This window comes from Mustela nivalis (assembly GCF_964662115.1).
Source record: "Mustela nivalis genome assembly, chromosome: 2".
In the NCBI taxonomy this organism is placed as follows: domain Eukaryota; kingdom Metazoa; phylum Chordata; class Mammalia; order Carnivora; family Mustelidae; genus Mustela; species Mustela nivalis.
This window is the reverse complement of record NC_139021.1, coordinates 137,635,474-137,659,409: the sequence shown is the minus strand read 5'-3', so window position 1 is coordinate 137,659,409 and position 23,936 is coordinate 137,635,474. Positions and strand designations below refer to the sequence as shown.

Below are 23,936 nucleotides of genomic sequence, written 5' to 3'. Positions count from 1 at the left end.
CTGCCTTACAGCAAAGAGGGTAAGAAAGTGTGCAAAATCCAGAATTCTGCTCCTCTACGACATCACATTTAATTGGCTTTGAAAAAGGAGTCCATCTAAGCTATATAAGCTCTGACCCTTTTCCCCTCATGATCATGAGAAGTCAGAGGGCTGTTAAACCGATGTAAAGAATTGGCAGGGGGGTAATTAGGAGGCGCCTGTCCAGTGCCGCTGCCCGTTGCAAGCTGTTGCTATTAGTGTGGTCTGCTGCTTCCTGATTTGTGAAGAATTTCACTGTAGCCTGTGGTTCCATGGCAGAACAGACCAATCATCGTGGTCCCTGGCTATTATTTAGTGTTAATAACAGTGATGACACAAGATCGGTTTCCTTCTGTCAGGTCTCGTTATGGGTAATAGTGGATGTTCTTGCGACCACAAACAATTATTTTGCCATAATGATCCACTCTTGAGTCCTCCCGGCAGAACAAAAGTTCACCTGGGTCCTTCCTCTATTACTACAGATGCATCACTCTGTTGGCCGCAGCACTTTCCTGGAACGGTTTTGCCAGCAGTGAAAAATTACATGTTAATTATCGTCCTCCATTTTGATTGTCTTAGACAGTTGCGGACTTCCTTTAGCCTGATTCTGAACATCTACGACCTCAAAGCCGGCTTTTCAGATCAGAGATACCTCTATTGTATCTATTGCTACATTCAGAGTACCTAAATTCCCTGTCCATTAAGCCCAAAGCCTCTTAGTCTCTTTATAATACATTCCTGCATTCTGTTCTTGATCTGCAGAAAATTAAACTTGTTTCACCCATTTATTAGATGAGGAGACGTATCTCTCTCTCTCTCTCTCTCTCTCTCTCTCTCTTTTTTTTTTTTTCAGTCCAAGCACAACTTGGTCAGCTAATCTATTTATAAAACTTTGAAATAGGACTGTCTATATTTAGGTCTGCACTTCCCTGCAAAGGGAAGTTTTTTTTAGGAATGATTTGCATTTGCTTTTTAATTACAGTTTGCCCCAATCGGGATATACCAGACACACACTTTCTTCAAACACTCCAATGCATTTTGGTAAAAGCAGACTGGAATCATTTCCAACTGCTGGCATTTTTCTTTTTTTACTGTTTGCCCTCAGATCCCACGTACATGTCTTTACCAACATTGTGCAGATGTGATATTTGCTTCTGCATTGGTTACAGGTGTCGTGTACCATTCCCTGCAGTAATACATGTGTACGTGTATGTTGCTGGATGCATATAGGGGTCCCATTAATGCTCTGTCATCTAATGGAAAATTGTTACAGCAATAGTTTTATTAGACCAATAACATGCAATGTTGACCATCAATAGAAGTTTCTAAAGGGCTGCGTAGCAGATCAGAAGCCCACGATGGCAACTGCATTATACACCCCAGCCCTGAAACCTAGATGTGCTTTGATTGCTGCAACTGGGAGTATGCCAACCTGGGAATTGACCAGTAGAGCTTTATGATGGCATCATCCACTGAAATGTCCGGAACTGTGGACATCAAGCTCTAGACAACATCTTTGGGAAAAGCAATAGACTAGTGGGCCCCCTATACAATTAATAGTACAATGTGGTCTTCAAGGTTTTGTTCAGAACATGACCTCACAAATGTGTCTTCTTTGTTTGTTTTTATTCACTGAGCAGTATATTAATTAACCCTGGAAACCATCTTAAGATCCAAGAAGGCACTTTAGGATTTTTCATCGCAAGTGATGCCAAAGAAGTTAAACGGTAAGAGTTCTTATTTATCTGCCTTCTTTTCTGGCCCAGCCATAGACCTCTTGATCCACCGTGATGGGCATGCTTTCAATACGTATAGGACCCTACACCCAAAACTTCTTAATGTGTCCGTGGGTATCAGTGGTGCCCAGTCTTAGGAAAAAGAGATTATGCTTTCAGATGTTTCCATGGACTCCTCTTCACGTAGTTGATTCCACATCTTTGAATTAGAGTAATACATAAAATTTTCTAAGGGAGGAAATTGAGTCCCAGAGAACTGAAGCAAGTGCTCAGAGTCATCCTGATTCTTGATGACCCACAACAATATAACACAGGACAACTGGTCCCTTGTCTAGTCCCTTGTCTAGGCAGATTTACTCGTGTATTATCAGCTTTCTAATCTAAGTGCCAAATGCAGTCTCCAAAGGTTTGGGTTAATTTCACATGAAATATTCAATTAGCTGTATTTCTATTTGTGGCCTTCTAGGCAAGAAGTTGAAGTTGTCAAGTTCAATTCTTGAGCCTCTGTAGGTACAGCTCAGGATATCCTTGACCTCAGTGTTTTATGACACATTTATTAGTGTCCTTAAACCTGTTTAAGTAGCCTAACAATCACAGGGCTCTTTGGAGAACACCATGGAATATTATTATATTTGAGTCTATCCTATGAACTCTGAAAAACTTATTAGCAGAAAATGTGGCTCTGATAGTCAGTCATTCACTTTAACAATTATGTTATGAAAAATATTTCAAATAAATGATTAATTGTGAAAGGCCTCTAATTATTTATGGAAGTCTATTGTTTTCATGTAATGAGTTCTCACTCAAAGCCAGGCCTGTGCTAACTGTTCTACATTTGTTGTTGCTAGTCCTCAGAATAACCTCATAAGATGAGTCTTCTACAACCCTTCGGGCTTTGGTTTCCTCATCTGTAAGGTTGGGATAAATGATTTTTCCAAAGGTTATACAGCACATAAGCAAGTGGCAGAGCCCAGATAGGAAATGGTCTTTCCTTTTCCCCAAACCCACACTTTCTACCAAATTTAATAATACTAGCAGATTCATATGCAGAGTTTAATGTGTGCCCGCCCTGCTCTAAGTACCAGCTACCATGAACTCACGTCATCCTCTCAACAACCTTGTGAGATAGGTAGCATTACTATTTTCATTTTCCTCATGAGGAGACCACAGTACAGATTGGTGAGCTAACTTTCCCCAAGCCCCACCACTCATGAGAAGTAAAGCCAAGATGTAAAACCAGGAAGTCCAGTGCCAGAGCTTACCTTCTTAATGATGTGCCAAGAGGTGAGCCTGACGTGCTGAGCACAGAAACAGGATATGCGACAGCTGATGATTATTACTTTTTTCCTGTTCACCCACTCCTGCAATTAACCATACTAGTTATAAAAGCTTTTAGAGGGAAAAAAAATGCAGTGGAGAAACAAACAAACAAACAAAAACAACAACAACAACAACAACAAAGAAAAATTCTTTAAACTGACCTAATGGCTTAAACTTACTTCTACAAATTGGAAAAGAATTGCCATTATTCAGATGGAAACAGGAAAACCTTCTTATCCAGTTCATGGATCTTGACTGTTCTTCAGGAGTACCTAGAGAACTGGGTCCACCTGAGCAGAAAGTGGGGATGAATGAGACTGAGGACCCCCCTACAACCCCGACCAGGTCCCCTGGAATAGAAGGTTGTGCTCACCTCTAGACTGTGAGACACACAGGCAGCATCTCAACAGCCTGTATGGGGTGGGGGGTGGGGTGTGCTGGGGAGCACAGCGGTGCTGTAGATCACGTGTACCTCCCAGATAGCAAATATAACACGAAACTCCCATTTGTGTAATTCTATTTCCTATTGCATCTCTCGCTAATGAATGTCACAAATACCAGGCAGTCCAAAAAACAAATTACCTCCTGTATTAGGGAGTGCAATATGTCTCATTTCAGTGCTTTATGGTATTCACAAATACATGCTGACACAATCAGCTACAACACCAGCCTGTAATTTTCCATAGTGTGTGATGTGTCAGAGCAAATGCTGTCAGTTAGGGGATTTCAAATAGATGAAGACTGCAGAAAACCACAGAAAGGGCCTTGGAGATTTGAATGAAACTAAACAAGTTTTGTAAAAATGGAAAAGTTGATTATGATGATCCAGGATTGAGTTTGTACCCTCTCCTACAAAAAAAGCAACCCAAGAAGTTAATGGATTTTAGCTCACAGAAACTTTCAGATGCACTGTTATAGGAAAAGAGGAGTGAAACCATCCATTCCAGTCTTAGAAAATTCACTTTGGGGTGAACATTCAGTCATTTGTCCCCTATTCCTTGCCCTAAATATTCTCCTTTTTAAATGAACTTGGCCCATAGTCTATGATGTAGGAATCACAAAATGGTGCCCCATTGACCTAGTTTGGCTTGCAGACAGAATTCATTTGTTTGTCGATTTTAACAAATAAATGAGTTGCCAAGAGGAAGACCTCCTCATCTTTTATTTAAAAATCCCTGTTCCTGGTTTCTCCTGAAAAACTTGCAGATCTAGCGTTACTGGGCAGTATTCTCATACTCGTTCATCCATCAAATGTCTGCAGGTCACTCATTTTCTAGAACACTCTGTACCAGATGCCAGGGGAGCAGTGGTGAAACAAAGCCCTTGCTCCCAGAAGCTCATGTTCTAGGGAGGAGAGAATTACAGTTTTGTTTATTTGTGGTACATTAATCAAAGAATTAATGCAGCTGGGTCACTGATTTAGATTGTGTTTAAGTGAAGGCTGCTCTAAAAGGAGCCACATTTGAGCAGAAATGGGGGTGATGGGAAAGAGTCCATCACACAAAGATGAGAAGGGAAGAGGGGACAAGGTGGAAACAGTATTGTGTGCAGGAAGCCAAGGGATGGAAAGTGTGTCTGAGGGAGTAGTGTGGGGAGATGAGGTAAGAGAGAAAGGCAGGGCTCGCTCCCATAGGACTTGATGCAGGGGTTGGGTTGTTATAAAATGGAGTCATTGATGGTTTTAAGCTGGGAGTGATGTAGGCTGATTTACATTATTGAAAGGTCTTTCCCTTTTATTCTAAAGAATGGGATGTAGTGCAACAAGGGAGGGGGCCCAGAGACAAGGAGACTACATTGTGTAACTGAGGGGGAATAACGTGGGCTAGATGAGTGAGTGAAGGTGAAGAGAAGGGAGACCGAGTCATAATATATTTTACTAGAGAGTCTGTGGGGCCCCTGGTAGACTGCATATAAGAAGGAAGGCGGAAAAAGAGGAATCAAGAATGGAGCCTAGATTTGTAGCTTCTGCAGTTGGGTGGATGTTGGCTCCTCACCTTACCAAGAAGGGAAAAGCTAGAAAAGGAGCAAGTTTGGGGTATAGGGAATTAAGAATTCTATTTGGCTATGTTAAGTAGGCGATGTGTAACCAAACATAAACATAGAGATATCATCAAGGCAGTTAGATCTAAGATTCTGGAGTTTGGGGGGAAAGATGAAGGCTGGAGGTGTCAGTTTGGGTGCTTTAGCAGGGAGGGTCCTAGCAAGAAGCAAATGACACACCTAAATAAGAAAAGAGGAGTTTTATGAAGGGACCATATAAAGTTGTGGAGAGTTAGGGAGAACAAACAAGGAATGGCAGAGCACCCCAGAGATAGCAACAGAGGGGAACCATTCTCAGCCCTGAATCTACAAGTCAAGGGGAAAGAGCTATCAGAGCCTGGAGAGAGAAGCTGTTGTGTAGAAAAAGCTGTTTGGCAGGAGCTGAGCCCTCTCTAGTGTGGAGATGGGTCTACGACCAACTCGTGATTCAGCAGGGAGGAACTCTCCCTTCCCATCCTCCAGTCTCCTGCTGGCTCTTCCCATTGGCTGAACAGAAGAGGACACCAGAGAACAAAGAGACCCTAAACACTGGCTTTCCGGGGTATGGAGATTTGGTCTTCTCGATGATGTGTGTGTTAAGGTCATCAACTGAGGGCCACTTGGGGATGGGGTGGAGTTAAGCAGGAGAGGAAGTGGAGAGGAGAACAGAGAGGGTTGAGGTGGAAGAAGGGGATATGCAGGAGGCCTGAGGTGTGTGAAAAGTCCTCTGGAATCCATGGCCATGGATTTTAAGTAAGATCAGTCAGCACAGTTGTGTTTCCTTTCCTGACCGCTTGGCTGCTCAGGTTGAGGTATGCAGTAAGGAGAGGACTTTGCCAGCTGAGTATGAGAGAAATAGAAGTGAGTGGGGAAGAGCATGGTGCTTGCAAAGAAGTACCACCTGGCAAAACTCAACTGGAGCTTAGGTACCGTGCTCCCTCCAGGTAGGGGATGTGTCTCCAGGACTGTGGACCAGAGACCCTCCCTACCCCCACTCCCTTGCCCCATCTCACTCTTTAACTTTACCTTTATTTTCAGAATCTAGCTTTAATTCATGAAGTAAAAATCTACGTTATCTTCTCAACAGTCTAATCAGACTTATCAATGTTTCATCATCTATTAGAAACGTCTTTAAGACGTTGAACTCTGGGACTAGGCTGTCTGGACTTGAATCCTGGCTGTGCATGACCTTGGGCAAGTCATGCAATCTCTCTGTGCTTCAGTTTCCTTGTCTGTAAGACAGAGATAATAATCACGACTCCTTCAAAGTGTTTGAAGATCAAATTCATTAATCCTTATAAAGTGCTTAGAATAGCACCTGACCTACAGTCTGTGTTCTATAAATGTTTCCTGTTACTCTTGTCGTTATTATTATATGGAGGAACATCAGGTGGGAGAGAAAATGGCGGAAACAAAATGGCTTCCTCCATTCCTATCCTTCCCCTTTCGTAGCCACATGGCCACTCAGGGCAAATAATTAGCTACCTTTTTCCTTCCTGCCTTCCCTCCTCCCTCCCTCCTCTCTCTCTTTCTTTCCTTTCTTCCTTCCTTTCTTCTTTCTTTCTTTCTTCTTTCTCAACATGGTTGAACACTGGCATTTAAAGAAACAGTGAATGAGCTGCTAATGCATGAAGAGCTTTGGGCTTGGATTTAGAAGTCCTGCAGCCAGCTGAGCCCAGCACAGGATGACTTTGGGCAGGTTGTGACAACCTCCTCAACTTACAGATGGGGACATGGAGTCCTGGGGACCTCCAAGGTCTCTTCCAGATACCAAAGTCTTAATATTGGTTTGCACCTGGTGCCAATCATGTGCAAGTTTTGTGAAAACAGAAAAAGGAAACTAGGAATAGAATGGTCAAGAATTGTATTTCTTTTTTCATAGTCTTGGTCAAGGGAAGACCATGTTTATCCCTGGCATTCAATTTCACATTGGGAATGGTGAAGCCAAGGACTTTGTTGGTCCCCATATCCAGAGCTTGTGAGGTTGTTTCAGTGAAATCTTATCCCAGTAATCCTTTATCCTGAAAGGATCTAGGCCTTCAATGCTGTTCTTCTAGGTCCTTTGCATTCTGTGCTTCAATGATCTTTTTTTGTCTCATCCAGAGTATCTTTGACACAGCCAACGTGATTGGTAATCACACTTTGACACTTAAGTGAGTCAAGGGGATTTTCTTATTGGTTGCTTTCATTAGATACCCAACCCTAGAGTGCCCTCTGCCCACCCCATTGCAATGCTCAGCTGAGCTGTGCTTTACCTTGAGAAGAAAACCTCCATTTATTACATGTTCTCAGGGCCAGAGAGTATGGGAGTTGGTTCTTCCAGTATGGGAGCAAATGTGGGCTGTGAACTGCCAGAAGAAATTTGACAGAGGACGCCTTTGACTCACAGCTTTTGTCTTTGCCTGTCCACCTGTGTCTTTAACCTCTCTCATTTTGGAAAGAAATGTATTTTCTGAGTGATAAGGCTTTAGTTTTTATTTGATGGCAGAACTCTCTCCTTACGGCCCCTTCCATAAATACCTGACCAGACAGCAAGGGTTTCGGAGATGGATTCAACTTCCCCACCAAGGGCCTGGGGCTGGTTGCCCACATGTTCTCATGAGCAGCACTGGATGCTGTGCTCAACAATGAAAGATGAGCAGACCCAGGGTGTCCCATCAGCAGCCATTCCCCCAGTTCCTTTTCAAAGGAAAGTTTATTAAAAGAAGCACTAACTCAAATTGCAGAATCCTGTGTTTGAAATAAAAAGTCTTGCAACAAACATTTCCGTCTGTAAACGTCTAAACCTTTCCAAAGATGAAAGGAAATTAGTGCCGGCGTGTTTCATTAATTTGGCACCACGGTGGAGGAAATGTGGTGCTCGTTTCATTCGAGCAGATTATGAAATGTGTCAGTTTTTCCATTCTCTTTCTCCAGGGCATTTTTTTACTGCAAGGCCTGTCACGATGACATCACAGATCCCAAAAGAATAAAAAAATGCGGCTGCAAACGGCGTAAGTAGTGTTTCTTTCCCCCTCCCCCCTTTCCCTTTCCCCAAATTTGTTTCCCTTCTCCTTTTCCTATTAAAGAAACACTAAACATCAAGAGGTTTCTTGAATATGTTTATGTTTCACCCAGCAGTTTAAAGAGACATGAAAAAATGCTTGTCCTTGCTTTATTAGAGCAGAGGATGGAAAATCACCACCATCCACACCTTTGAGTGAACCTGGTGCCTAATCCCCACCTCTGAACCCTGGAGGGAGGCCCAGGTGGTTGTGTCCACTTGAATGTGGTCAATGCGGTCTAGGAAAAGGAAGGCAGCTAAGACCATGGAGGAGGAAGTATTTTTACATAGTGATTTCCAGTGGATGTGGGACCACCAAGTGTGAGGATGGCTGCTCTGGGGCTGAAAGGGAAACTGAGTCCGAGGACGCTGTCCCAAATGGGTGCTGACTCTTTTTCCATTTGGGACTGCTGTAAGGTTTGATACCAAGATCCAGAATTTTCCCTTGTAGTTTCTTCAGACTGGCCCAGGAAGAGAACCTGAGCATCACCAATCAGCTTTATTTGCCATTGCTCCAGTAACCAAATTCAAACACCATTGCTCCTTGGGGTAGACTAGATTGGGCTTAGTAGCTTCTGGCATATCCCATCTCAAATCTCTTCCAAAGCAGCTTGTCAGTGGGACCTCTTGAGAAAGATATGGTAAGTCAGGAACGTTGGATCATGAGCTCCCAAGAAACCAGGACTTAAAGTGGGCATGCCTCGAGAAAGCCATGCCTCTTGAGGTCATTATGTTGTATAGCCTAATAGAAATTGTTCATGACCCTAAAGAAAACAACAATAATAATAATGATGCCTTCCTATGGTGATTTAATGTTTTCAGAGCGCCTTATTTATGATCATTATTTTCTTTGATCCTCACCCTAACTCTGGGTAATTGTCAGGGGATGTCATTAATTCCATTTTACAAAAAGAGGAAACTAAGTCTCCAAGTTTAGTGGGAGGATGAGATTGCTAAGAGTCACACAGACCCAACACACAGGGGTTCAGTCTCACCCAAAGGCCTTTCCATGCTGTGAACTCAGTGTTCTGATGATTTTTGCAAGAGAGAAGGGCAAGGCAATGACCTTGGGTCTGAAGAGTAGAATCACAGTTATGAAAGATCGCCCCATAAAATACTTTTTCACAAGCAGAAACCGGATAGAAGAGCACTATTCCTGGGATATGCCAACCAAAGTTAGGGCTTTTTTCACTGCATTCCTAAAGGGGTCACAATAATGAAAAACCAGTAAGATATAAATATCGCTCTGGTGCAGCACAAAGACACTCGATCTCTTAGGCAAATACCCATGGGAGCGCTCTTGGTCCAGAAGAGTTTCTGTAGAAATCCTCCGAGGCTGGTTCCCAAGTTTGGGGCAGCTTAGGCCCATTGTTTTGCTTTCTCCACTGACTCTACACGCATGGCCCCGTTCCCACCCAGCTCTGACACCTTACTAAGATGAGTATTTATTAAGGTCTCAGTCAAAGAGACACTAAGTTCTTGAGGTCTAAGAATTCTCTGATTCTGACAACCTAAGGGGAGCATCTAAGTGTGTGTAACGCCCAGAACAAATCCACTCTACTTCCAATCCCCTAAACTCATCAACGCCAAAGGTTCTCCTCACCAGGACTTCCATCCCAGCCCTGCTTGGTTGGCCGTGCACACAGAAACACAGCTCAGATAACCAGGCATCCCCCAGATCATTTCCATCAGAGGAACACAGTATCCCAAGATGAAAGTCAACTCCTTTGTAAGGAAACTCTCGTAGTGGAGGGAGTTGGGAAATGCAGGAGAGTGTTGGGGCCAATTATTCATGACCAGACATGTGCCACAGAACCTGGTCCCATGGAGTACCACTGACATTCACTTATTGACTAGCCATCCACATATTTCTGAGTGCTTTCTTTGTGCCAGGTGGATTCTTGGTGCCAGGGATGGAGGGGTGAACCAGATAACATCAGTGTTCTTCTGAAGTCTTCACTTTAGTGAATGGAGACAAACGATGATCATACAAACCATTAAATGCATATAGAGTCAAATGCCATGAAGATAGAGGAGACTGAGGGTATAGGGAAATTGTCAGGATGTTGCTTTAGCCAGAAAGGTCTACAAGGCCTCCCTTAGAAGGTGACATTGACGCTGAGACTTTGTCCAGGTTGGTAGCAAGGGCCAAAGTCAAGAGGCAGGAAAAAGTTTGAAGTGTTGGAAGGAAGGAAGGAAAGAGGGAAGGAAGGGGGGCTGATGGAAATGGGGAAGGAGTGGAATGAGATGAGGTCATAGGGGAAGTCAGAAACTATGATGAGGAACTTTGGGTTTTAGTCCTATAATTGATATAGCCACTGGGAGATTTGAGCTAGGACACAACATCATCGAGTCCTATATTAGATGACCTCCATGGTGACGGGGCAGAGAACAGACTCTAGAAAGGCAAGGGTAGAAGGTGGAATGATGGGGAGAAAATGTCTCTGATACTGGGTGTTCCCCACTAGGCACTACAATGGAACTCAGCAGAAAGCTTTTAGGTCCCTAGAAATGAGGATTTGGCCTCTAGAATATTTTGGCACCCTGGTTCCAGGCAAGCCATGAGCAGTTGACTTTAACTTCGTCCTGGAGGGAGAGGCACACAATTGTTTGAAATAATCATATTCTCTTCATTCCCCTTAGAGCTGGTTCAGCTGGTGACGTGTGTGCTCTCTCCCCATGATGGCATGGATTGTCATGGAAGGACTGCCTCCCAAAGCGGAGCCGGCATGATGGGGGTCTTGCCCCTGGCTCTCTGTACCCCCTTCCCTCTTGGACCCTTCATCTCATAGAGGCCTCTGGCTGTGAGGTTAATGTTTGATAACAATCAAAATTGTCCAAATATTGTTCTTCCTAATTAAAAGGCCATAACAGCCTGTGTTCCAGAGGGCAGGATACAGATGTGTATGTGTAAGGGGTGGTCAGAATAAAGTGAATGATTAAACATGAACCTCCCCATGCATACCAGGCAAGACAGGAAATTAGGGAAGATAGCTTTTTGTTGCAAAGAAACTTTCATTAGAAGGAGCTAGAACTGTGAATGATGCATTGGCGGGGGAGAGGGGGAAGTTCCTGTGCCTTTGATTGCACACTGCCCGGTGCCCTAGGTTAGAGAGGGCAGCTGACCCACACAGTCGTTGGTCCAAACCTCTTAGGCCAGGTGTTAATAATTCACCCTAGAATGATCCACCTCCATGAGGTCGGAGCTGGTGACAGTCATTGGTCTTTATCCACAGCTTCCTAACCCTCCCCTCCCAACCTAGCTCTTCCCCCTTCCAACCCCACCCCCACCTCCCCATTCGCCTTGAACATTTCATGCCATACTATCTGGAGAAATACCGAGTGTGGACATTCCATTTCTGGAAATTCTGTGGTAGTATAGTTTAACTTTTGCATTTCTTTCCATTTCTTCATAGCATTCCATCAAGGAAGAGAGTCACATTCAGCTGTCTGGCCAAGGAGCAAGTTCTCAGAATCTACTATTTACCCATTTTCTTCTTCTGTATAACAAACCTGGTCTAATGATTTACATTTTTTCCCCCAGCCTGTAAAAGTTTGCCAAAGGGTGGACTCCCAGGGGACAAGTCATGTCTGAATTGATGTGTTTGAAGGAATTTTCTTGAACTTCTAATCATTGACATATTTTTGATTTATTTTTTTTTCTCTTTGCTGCCTTGGAATACGGCCCCTACTCTATTTTAACTGCACACTGGTAGTGATATATTGTGAGTAAAACGGGTTCCCAGTAGCCCGGAGTCCAGTTCCCCCTGTCTTTCTCTAGAAGAGATACTTCTTTTATTTTCTGTACAGTTTCAGTTTCTTTTTTCTTTTGGTATTTATGTTGCATGTAGCAGTGACATCATGCCCCAACTCCCTCATCCAACATGGTCTGCAGAGGAGCCTGGAGGTAGAGACCCCCCCCCAGAGCAGGGACCCCCCCGTTCCCCGTCCCCACACCTCCGTTCATCTTTCCATCCCCCAGCCTCTTGCCAGCTTCTGGCGCTGTCTTATTTTTCCATTTGAAAATAAGAGCTTGACCACAGTGTTTCTCTTGAAGGCCTTGTCTCGGGACCTTTAGGGGACACTGAGTAGGCTGAGGTAATTACCACTCTAGCTGTAGATGCCTCGTCAATTGGGGGTCATTGTCATGCTTGCCTTTGATAAATCAGACCTGGTCTCTGCTACTGAGCTTGAATTCGTATCCTGAAGGAAACACATATGCTACATATATATTCCCATGTTGTGATATATATGAGATATGTACCAGTACTTTATATGTAAAAATGAACATTTTTATATATAAGCATAGAGATATTTTATAGAGAGAGCAATGTATTTAATACAATATGCATACCTCTCTATGTGAGAAAGTGCTTGCTAGAGAATTAATTGGATACCAGTCTTTGGGATTGTCAGTATCTTAAGCCCCCTCACTGGACACAAGTATTTCCACAGTGGTAATTATTTCCTACAGTCTATGAAGTTCCCTTGCTTTTAAAATAAAGTTCCCCTTCCAATCGATACCCACTAGGACATACCCAATTCTGCTATGGGTGTTAGTCAGGCTTTTTGGAAGATCCGTTTACTCTTTTCAGGTGGAAACGTTGGCTCAAGGACCATGTTCCATTTCATTAGTGAGCTAGGTAGAAGTAGGAACGAGTGAATGTAAGTCTCTGAGCCCCTAACTTACTCACAGAGTAGGGCCCCTCTCACCCAACAAGATGTGGCCATTTCAGGGCCAGTGTTTCTGTGGGTGACTCCGAGCCATGCTGCCCTCAGTGGCACCAGGAGTGAGCGGTGTTGGGTCTGTACTCACATCCGTGAGACTCCACTGAACACGGCACCCAGCCTACAGATCGGTTCAGTCCAGCGGTCCTGGCATCTGGAGATATTTCAGCACTCAGAACTCTGATTACCTTTGCACTGTGCGAGGGAGTCATCTGGTTCTGGATAGTCTTTTGAGTTTGAGGCTCTAGAATGCTTAGTGTACAGACAAAAGAAATCAGTGACATCTTCAGTCTGTCACACAAGGCCGCCAAAATGGACTCTGTGGCTCCCTTTATCTGCAGAACACCTGGAAGGATGGCTCGAGGGCATGTGCCATTCTGATACCTGCAGAGGCGCCTACTTTACCTCGTGATCCTTCGGAATCAGACAGAAAAGGGGATGTCAATCACCCAACAACTCTAGTGCCAAATGCCTCTGCCTTGCACAGCCACGGTGTGCTGTGGAGGGCAGGATTGACGAGTTCTGTAGACTTCGTGCCACTGACATTAACTAGCTTTCTCTTCCCCCTCTTTCTGTTCTTGGAAAACCACCCGGAAGATCTTTCTTCTCCCTGTAGGAACTAAGAGGAGGAATTTTACTAAGTGAAGACATCGTTCCTCATTTATAGCACTGGAAAGAACGCTCGCCGATTCCCAGCCCCACATCCAACGAATGCATCACCCCTTTGCCCTGGTGGACATTTTCATTCCGTGGATGCTTCTAGTTCTAGTTTTAGTTGCTGCTGAGCCTGTGAAGAGCAGCTTCAGGGTTCAGGCTTGGAATTCATCCTTCCTCCACTGGGATTGATTTTAAACACGTCATTGTGATCTAAGAAGTACCTGTGAACTGAAAGCGGGTATTTTGTTCCTCCACGCTAGTCTTCCTGTGAACTTGCTCCATTCGAACCTACAAAACTTTCTCCAGCGGTTGGAAAACTCCACCCGACCCTCTCAGTCCAGCGCTGCTTTCCCTGCCCCTTCCAGCCCACCCTGGAAATTAAGATTCGGCCGTTGGAAATTGGTTGGCAATTTGGTTGCTGATGCAGGAGGCAGATGGTGCTGAGCACAGGATGGAGTCCAACTCCCTCTTCATTCCAGGCTTGGCTCAGAAGGGCTAACCGGCAGAGATCCTGAGCGTGACAGCTCATTGTCCGTTTGACGCAGGGAAGGAGCAGTAACTGAGTCACATCTCCACCAACCACTTCTCTACAGGTTTCTTCTCTCATGATCATGACCCTCGAAGACACAGGAAAAGTAGTCTGAGAAATCCCCCATTTTTAAACACTTAGGAGTAAACAGATAGCCTTAATGATGTCCATTAGGGCAACACCCTCATTTTTATCTCTACAAATAGCACTAGGAAGTCATAATGGAAATATTGGAGGAATAGACACTCCATTTTGGTGAAGGAAAGCACATAAAAGCTTTTTCTCAAATTGTAAAAGGGCTGAGACAAAGTTCTTCAGAGGGAGGTGAGAACCAGGGTCTCATTCTTGGCAACCACATAACCTCTTGGAATCGGTGGCGCCAGTCCAAGAAAAAGAACCTTGTGGTGTGGGCCAAAGAGAAAACAGAGTCCCCAGAGGCTTATATTTCTGCTTTCCCTCAGTAAGTTGGCCTAGGGGACCAATTAATTAGGCATAAAGTTCCAAAAGCCCTAAGACGGAATGACAAGTAGCTACAGTAGTCACGCCTACCAGAGACACGCTCTTGTCTGTTTCCCGTCTCAGGAAGCTGCAGCAGGGCTTCGAGGAGACCCAGCCAGCTGCTGCTGAAGTGGTCCCTGTCTACTGGCCGTGGTGGCAGAGCCAATGTGTGTGCAAGTCGCCACTCTTGAACCAACTCCTAGAATTCACTGCTTTGTCCCCACTGCCCCCTAACGTCCGCTGTGAATGTCCAGAACCACTGGACTGAAATGACACTGCAAAGATGTCAATTCTTGGAGGCACACAGGGTCCCCTTCCTGCTCCCTTGCAGAGAAAGGCCAGCTAATTCAGTCCGTTGGCTAGCTGCTCTTCCATACGGATCCACTAGATGTCCTCCTAGATCTACTTTGCATCTACATTTGCATTGAAATCCTGGGGAAAATTCCCTTTTCCGAGGCTTGGGATTTGGGAAGAGTGTTAGGTGGCTGTGTGAAAAAGAAAATCAGCAAACACCAAGGGTGAGAGGTCACTTTATGTGTCCAGGGAGTAGATTAAGAAATTTAGCTCTGGTTTAAATAAATACTGAAACTTTCAAAGTTGCTCTTTGAAACATAACCTCGGGAGTTTTAAGTGGCACTCTGGTATCTGAAATTAACCTTCTAACCTACATCAGCTCTAGCAAAAGAAACAGTCACGGGGAAATGGAAATAAAACACCAGCGGTTGTGAATATCCGTGATTCGGTAAAACAAAACAGGAGGATTAGGAAGCCAGAGACAGTTGAAGGGGACAAGGGGTAGTGTCTTCTAAGTCAGGAGAGCCACAACTTAATTTTGATAAAATTTTATTTTACAACTTGAGAGTGTAATTTTACACTCAGTGTCCACATCCCATGGAACAGCTACTCCTCAGACGTGTTTAGTTTGAGGAGTGCTTGTTCACGACTCATTTAATGGCCTGGAGGAGGGCTCTTCCTGGCTGGGAGGTACATCCGTCAAGCCTGATGAATCACACTCCACCAGAAGGGAGGTCAGATCAGCCTTACCTGTTAAGAGGGTGGGCCCGGAAGTGTATAGGTGAAGACATCTTGGGGATGGGGGCTGTCGATGAAAATGGACTATTCCGGAAGTAGAGCAAGAGAGCCACCCTCCCAGTCGGTGGCAGCTTGGTCTAGACATTGTAATTCACAAAGGTTTGTCAACATGTGGGGCTCAATCATTTTTTAACTGTTTCTGTCTTGTCTTTGAGCCTCTCATTGGTCATTCTTCCTGTTTTTTCTTTTCTTTCTTTCTTTTTTTTTTTTTTTTTGTGGTGGTGCTTGTTTGTCTTTTGAGATTTCTATTTTGTATTTGATATGAGTGTGAAAATGATCACTGGGGAGGAATGACGAGTAATAGCATGTTTGCTTTTTTTATGCATATGCTGCTTTGGAATGTGACTGCTTATAATTAACATTTAATCTTCTTATAGCAAATGGTTTTTTGCTGCTTCGATTACCAGTTTCAGCCTGTTCCTGCATGCTAACAATATGAAATTTTAGAACAATGCATGGTCTCCAGAACAGCCAGCAATAACCGTTGCAAACAGTTCCTGAGAGGCCCTGGGTTGAAGTTGCGTTTCCTCCTGAAGCCCTTATCAAGTACGAGGTTTAAAATCAGCCATTATGATGGGCTTACCTCTGACAGAATCGTTTCAAAGTTATTCCGCCTCATCCTCCCTCCCCTTGTCCTTAAAGACGGTATATATAGAAGAACTCTCTTTCCCTATAAATGTGTCAGATTCTATTATTGTATATGAACCCAAAATGGCAGTATGGAAATGAAAACCAGGGACTGTTGCTAATGAGAAGCATAGCATTTCAGAGTTTGATGGGCTTCTCTTCTGCTACAGCATTTGATTAAATTTTTTTCAAAATGATTTATTTACAGTGAAACAAAAAAATTATCTTTGTTTCCCACTTCTGTGTAAATAACAAATCAATATTTCCAGTAAAAGAACCAGACCCCAAATAAGCAAGTGGTCTACCAGTTGTCCATCGTATCTGGATGTGTGTAAAATAATTTTACTTTTGTGTCTTCAGCTGAAGACTTTTTCCTCTTTCTTGACTTGAATTCCTACCGTTTGGGGTGTCTGTGCCTTCATGCCATGCCTGCTGAAGTCTTGCAATTCAAATGCTATAGTGGAACTTTTCCTTTCTTTTTTTTTTTTTTTTTTTTTTTTTCCTTCTCTCTCTCTCTCTTTCTTTCTTTCCTTTTTTTTTTTTTTTTTCGGTAAAAGCTCTGCTCAGCTCAGGAATGATGTATACCACGCATGGAAGAGGGCTGGGGAGCATGATGGTGATTTGAACAACCAGTTCGCTAGGATGCTAAAAGAACATGTCACTAAAAATGGGAGCCAAGTTTACAGGAACGGACCTCTCATTCATCTCCCCCAGTGCCTGTTCTTCACAATCATAACGTTACCCCTGCTTGACAAATATACTGTATGGCAAGTCATAAAGGTCTTAGAACAGGACTTGACCCATTTGAGAGATTTAAACCCCTCTTCCTGGTGACTGTAACATTCAAAGAGGGCAAAACCACAAGCCGTATTTTAAAGTAAGAGTGCAACCATTCTCTACAAAGAAAAAGAAAGAGGGGGAAAAAATGACTTTTAAAATGGAAGGTGTGGGCGCCAGGAGTAACGCCTCTCCAGTTCAGGCTTACTCTTTGGTGATGACGCTTGGAATAAATAGAAGTTCTTCTACAATCCTGTGAGAGAAGCAGACTGGTTCATGCTAAGTGATGAGCAAACACATTTGCCTGTTGTAGCATCCAAATGAGGCACAAAAAGCTCCTCGGACTGAAATATAAATTGGCTTGAAGGATAAGGGTGAAGTGTCCCAAGAACCGCTACGGTGACGTCCAGCAGGGTTTGAGGGGTCAGCACGCAAGCTGGATTCCCAGGCAGGCCAGAACCTGTGATATCAGCTTTAGAAGAGCTATTAATGCTACCCACAAATATAAGTAAGATATTTGACGTGGGACCTAATCTCTGACTTCATGTTTTATAATCTCTAATCTATTTCGGCCAGTATTTTCTATATAAGAAAAAATTATGATTAACTGAGAGCCCGATGGCTTTCTGAATGTTCAGTGGGTGGGGAGAGAAAAGCAGATGCGATTTTCCGATTCTCCCAGCTTTAAGCAGAAAATACACCCATGAGTAGCTAAATGCATTCCAATAGACCAACATCTCATATGCTTTTGGTGATTTCTTATTTGTGAACTGCCTTTAATGTCAAATATGCAGCGTTAGCCTTGAGTAGCTGCATTTCTTATATGGACAGATTTGGATATTTGTTCTGTCAAGAGTAAATTTAAATTCCTGTAGGCATCATGTAAACTCACTCTGGGGAAGTTCAGCAGAGGCATCCTCAGATTCCATATTAACATGTAATCGTTTCACATCTAATTTGATGAAAGCTTGTCCTAGGCTCTGCCTAATGCCCAGAAATGGATGGAAATTAGAAAGCCTGCATATTAGATATTTTGCAAAAACCATTTATTGTACCCAATAAGCAATTAATTGATTGGCTATGTGTAGATTTTGACCTCCTGTATTAATTGTACCAGGGGAAAAATGTTGGTTACATTTTTGCTGTCTCTAACGTGCTCTTCTTCTCATCCAAGAACCCGATTGTAATCAGCCATGCCCGCTTCCTGTAGTCACCCACTTTACCGAGGGGAGAAAAATAATACACAATAGCCTTGGGAGGGACGGTAAAGGCGATTTATATTTTCGCTACTTTTTTTTTGATGTCCAACCAAACTGTTACTAGCAGTCACTCTGCATTTTTTTTTTTTTTTCTGGGTCAAGACTGTTAATGTGAACTAAGACCTGTGTTAAATCCCTTTCGCTCCCTTCTAGCTGCCTTGCTGTGTGTGACCTTGCCATTAACTACCGCTCTTCCTCTCCCCCATCCAACCACATGGTGATAGCCAAGATGTCCATCTACAAGAGAATGAGACGGGCATGTTGTTTTGATTGCGGACGTTCTGAGCGTGACTGCTCATGCATGTCAGGCCGTGTGCGTGCTAACATGGACACCCTTGAGAGAACCTTCCCACTTTCTTCTGTCTCTGTTAATGATTGCTCCACCAGTTTCCGTGCCTGTAAGTTTGACCCCGACACACGGAGTTCCGTGTCTGTGCTGTCTGTGGTATCATCCCCGTCTTGTGTTGTGTGCCCTGTGGTTCTTGTGTGTCTGTCCGGCTGATGTTTTCTTCCCAGTGTGACCTTGTATGTGGTGATGGATAGGTCGTCCTTGCTGCCTGTGTCCCCACGTACCTGCCAGGGAAGGCCTCCCTTCCTGTTCTGTTAACTCGTTGCTCTTCTGGTAATTGTAAGGTTTTACAGGTGAGATAAACACAACACCAGGCGAGGTAGGCATAAGGCAAGATTTATTAAAGGCGCTCTCCGGGGAAGTTTCAGGAGAAGGGGAGCCAGGAAAATCACACCGGGAGGAGGTGGGCACCCTCTGGCGAGGTTCTGTGACTCTGGAAACGGGAGTCGGGAGTCGGGGAAGTCGCACCGGAGGGGGTCGAGTGGGTCTTTTATCTGCGTTAAGACAGGGAATAAGTTCACAGCCATATAAGGTATGGTATTCGGGGATTGGAGGGTTGGGGGAGTCTTGATGTTCCAGTTTCTTGCATAGGTATCGGGTTACTTGTGACCTGGGCATACCTCCTTATGGTGGGAGAGTCAAGGGTTAGGGAAGGGGGGCAGGCTGGAAGAAGGCAGCCCGGCGGTCATTTCTATTGTTTCTCCTGCATTCCCGGAGCCGCCGACCCAACAGTAATGGCGTGTGCAGGACGGTGATATTAGAGTCTAGTGGTAGTCTCCCTCTTTAAATAAATATAAATGGAAATTAATGTGACAGCAAATCAAATACTGTATTAACACAAAGATGCGTGGAAATGCATATCTTAATATCTGGGTCAAAGCTATACATTGGCTTGGGTCACAGGGAGGAAGGAGAGGGAACAAGTAGAGAGAACAAGCCAAGTCTACCATAAAATTGCTTTTAGTGAGCTTAGATCGTTTCCAAAATACAACTGGGTTAAGAGGAATGTGAATTTCTTTCTTCTTTTATTTTTTAAACCTTGTCTTTTTAACCTGTATCTCATTCCTCCAGTGCCAGATTGTGTCCTATGTTCTGGAAAAGCGTGTTCGAAATCTGTAAGCCTATATTGACTGGTGCAGTCCAGGGCTTTCCTCAGAAAGCCGATTAATTCGAAGGATCATTATTTCTCCCAAAACAGAATCTTGCACTTAACTAAGGTCTCCTGTAGCAATTGTGAATTCAAATAACCAACAAAAATGATAAGCCACGAACTGCCACGATTTCCCTGAGTCCACTGCACAGGATCTTGAGGGCAGTCTTCTTGGTCACCCACAAGGTCAGGGATGGTAAAGAACCAGTCAAGGTCTGGCAGCTGGCAGCCAGCAACGCTGACATGCAGCAGATTCCTGAGACCTTCCTCGTCCTTGTCCACAGCATGGACTTTGCGGTATTTTACTGATGGCTCCTGGGTGATGTTACAGAAAGCTCCAGCACACACACTGAGGGGCTGGGTTGTGGGTCCTCCTCTAAGGGCAGAAGAGGCCATGTTTCCATGTGAAGACTTGGATGTCTTCAAGTGTGGGTCTCACCTTATTTTCACATTTTCGGTAGCACGAGAGACAGAAGGCAGTCCTTTTTTCTGGGCTTCACCCCTTCCTCTTGAAAGCACCTGGTGCTGGTGACCATATTGCCACCTGGTCTCTCTCCTTCTCAGTGCCCAGGGCTGGATGAACTAAACTTTCACCAGCAGGAGTTAATTCACTCTGGCAGCAAGGGAGTGGGGGAACGGGAAGAGCAATTCGCTCTTGCGCGTTTATTCCTGCAAAGAACTTGCTGATTGACCTGTGCTGGTGTGGAAGGTAGTGCCAGCATGGGGTGCCTGTGGGACAGTGACCCGTAGAGGCTCCCAGGTTCATACCACTCTGGTGGAGTGGTATGCCAGGCCACGTGCTGGGGTTTGAACCTGCTGTTCAGGTCTGAGGCAAAATCTGTGCATCTAATTATTTTCAAGTCACTCAGAAAAGTTATATCTAGGACCAGAGAATTATCTTTTCTTCCTCAAAATTCACTGTCCTTCCAGAACAGTGCCAAGAAACAGGATTCATTTTTAAAAGAGGTTGTGTCGAGAGGGATTTTGGACTGTCCCAGGCACATTTGCCTAAAATTCTAGGAAGAAAGTTCCTTTCAAATCTTTGGTACTGATGCCCCAGTATAAACCTTTACCCTTTTATTCTCATTGTGAGAATTCTTGCTAGTTCCTTTGATGATGCAAGGTGAACTCGGTCGCCACCACACAAGGAATTTGTTTGTCTAAGATGTATGGCAAGACACTAGGTTCAAGATGGGGGTGGTGGTGAGGAGAGCAGAGTGGTGAGCTATGGTGGCACAGATTGACCACCTCTTTGACTGATGGCTGTGAACGTAACCACCAGCCACCGGGATTACCTGTTTGCCTAAAGGCACAACTTCTTGTTATCAGATAACTGTCTTGCTCTAAGACCTTGGCCAGGGATTCAGGGGAGAAAAGGAAGGAGCCATTCGGGCTATATGTAGTCGTGTCTTGGCAAGAACCACCCATACCAATCACAGTAACATGTGTGTCCCCTGTGTGAGGCCTGCGATACCCAGCGTGTGTAATTTCATTTCATCCAGGAGAAAACATAATTGGAGGGAATTCTCAACTCTGCAATTTAGTCCAAGCATTGATGGAGGCCAAGAGAAGAAAAACTTAGGGTGGGATTGTCCCATCCTCTTGGAAATACCCTGTGCGTGAGACTGTTGTCCTTCCCTACCCTCCTGGATCGGCCCCACCATGGAAAACATGGAGCTTTGGGCTCTATGTGGAAGGCTTAACTGGTACTGACAGCTTGGGGATGGGGGGGGTCACCTCCTGTTTCTTTAGCCTCCCCGCCAACCTCACACCATCAAACGAAAGCAGATTTACTCCACCCCTATGTGAGTCCTCTCACCTTTGACCACTAATAAGAAGTTAGAAAAAAAATCCATTCCAATTTGAGCCCCTTCGCGCACCCACGTAAGGCCTCCTTCTCCAATTAAAAAATGTCTACCCCTACGCAGAATTCCACTGGCAGAGCTCCAATAGCGATCCCTGGGCTCTCCTTGCTGGTGGTGGGGTTGGGTGGTGCCCATTTGACAGAGCTGGTTGACTCAAAGAGCAGTGGTGAGAGTGGGCTTTTCATTAAATATGAGCAGATGTGAAATGTAGAGGGTTTGACAATTAGAAATGGCAGGAGAAGGGCCCTTGAATCAAAGTGAGGTCAGATGGGCGGGTCAGATTACTTCTCTTACATTCTTTAGTTGTTCTGAAAATCATTTTGAATTAGTGTCAGCAGAGCCATGATGGGTTTTGCCCTTTGTCTTTTATGCTAGGGCCGTATTGTTTCCCAAGACACTCATTAAAGGTCATTATATCATTATAGAGCTTGCTTTGGTCGCTGTTTCCCAGTTGAGCCAGTGTGCTTTGGAGACTGCCTAATTCATTTCTCTCTTGCCTTTAGTCTCCTTCCTTGCTTTTTTTTTTTTTTTTTTTTCTCATAAGGGGAAAGATTTCCGTTTCCAAGGGACATTAAATTGAAACACAAAGTCCCATTATGTGTTTTCTGAAGTGGGAAGAAAAGTAGCCCGTTCCCAGAGGAGTAGTAATATATTAAAAGTGTTCACACAGTTTTAAAGATCTGCCTTCTAGCAGCAGGGCCCGCCTGCTCAGGGCACCTCTCCTCGGAGGTGTGGCCCATTACCGAAGATGGGTCGGGCCAAGTCACGTTCTGTTCTGACAGTGGTCTTCTTTTGGACTCAAGAGTCGTAAGGCCAGAGTGTACAAACAGAAAGCTCTTCAGGGAAGAAGGACCCCTTCACAGAAGACTTAAAAGAAAAAAAAAGAAAGAAAGAAAGAAAGAAACAGTGTCAGAAAAGTAAAGCCCATAGTGACCAGTAAGGATTCATCAAAGACTATGTTTTTGGCAAGACTGAATCATTCCATACGGTAGAGGCTGGAGTTTGTGCACACGGCTTCATTTTCCCATCATCCTGGTTTTGTTTCTACTCCAGACGATCTTGGGCGGGAGTACCGGCTCTTCGAAAAGACACCAAGATGATATGGGCCCAGACGTTTTATGAGTAGCCACGTTCTAGGACCATATTTTTTTAAAAAACGATGTTAGGCCACATCCACACGTAAATAATACAGATGTAGGTTCTAATCAGTTTCATTTTGCCTCCAGAGAATTTTATAGAATTGTGCTTCTTCTCTGTCCAGAATTTTTTTTGTGCTGTTTCTGTCTTGCCTGATATCTGATCACTCAGTCTAATAGAAAGGGACAGTGAAAGTTTGAAGCAGTGACAACATAGGACCCTATTGATTCAGGCCTGCCAAGACCTGTGTGACATGATGCTGGCCGCAAACCGTTAGCAGCCCCGGCATGAACAAATTAATCATTTTCTGGAAGAGAAACAGATCTTTAGACTCACCCTTGGAAATAGTTTTAGCTTAAGTACACGTGCGATCACTCACACCAACCTTTCAATTTACTAATAGTTTAAACCTGCACAATTACACACACCCTTTTACAAACTACTGTGGCTAATTTTAAATGGCGCGTGACTTTTATTTCGGGTATAAATCTAATACAAGGAGGCATTCGACTCTGAGGGTTGAGTTGAGAGGAGCAGTCCGATACCATTAGGTTGAAGGGACCCATACCGAAATCAGTTTCGTGTAATCTTGAGTCTTGTCAGATAATAAACAAAAATCAGCTTATCCCAAGTAGCCTCTGGTTTGTAGGGGCAGAGAATTAACATTGTCAATAGAACTAAAATCACTCGAGTGAACTAATGGCATTTTGAAGTACATAAAATCAGATACGAGGGCGAGGGGTGGAAATAGCTCTAGGAAAATGTCTATGGCAGGACACACCCTATACTGACAGCCTCCACTGCCTGCTCAAGAGGGATTTGAGTTAATAAGCTGTATTTAAACATCAACAGCCTATCATTATCTGATTCCTCTTATGTGTAGTTTTGGGTGACTTCCTCAGGTCCCCTACCCCCACCCCCCGCCCAGCATTGTATTTGTTTACTTTACTTCTGGGCCCTGAAACCAAAGACTCTTCCCACCACGAACCTAGTGATAGAAAGATAGAAAAAGGAGAACCAAAGGAAACTCCACTGAAATCGCTGTAATCATAGTTTCCCATGCATTTGGTAAACCCATTCATTTATTCTGGGTCTGCAGTTTTTCCCATTTTTCTTGCACATGCTGGTTATG

At 44.1% G+C, this 23,936-nt stretch overlaps 1 protein-coding gene across 12 annotated transcripts in view; it reads left to right on the top strand.

The window, feature by feature from the left end:
* The window catches only part of KCNMA1 (potassium calcium-activated channel subfamily M alpha 1), a 722,449-nt gene that overhangs the window by 584,687 nt on the left and 113,826 nt on the right, over nucleotides 1-23,936 (top strand). For 11 of the 12 annotated variants that reach the window (XM_082719524.1, XM_082719523.1, XM_082719521.1 and 8 more), the window contains exons 17-18: nucleotides 1,659-1,745; nucleotides 8,010-8,086. In XM_082719524.1, coding sequence (XP_082575650.1) covers nucleotides 1,659-1,745; nucleotides 8,010-8,086 — 164 coding nt within the window. Of the gene's footprint in view, nucleotides 1-1,658; nucleotides 1,746-8,009; nucleotides 8,096-23,936 lie in introns of all 12 variants that reach the window. The other variant, XM_082719516.1, reaches the window with a different exon arrangement.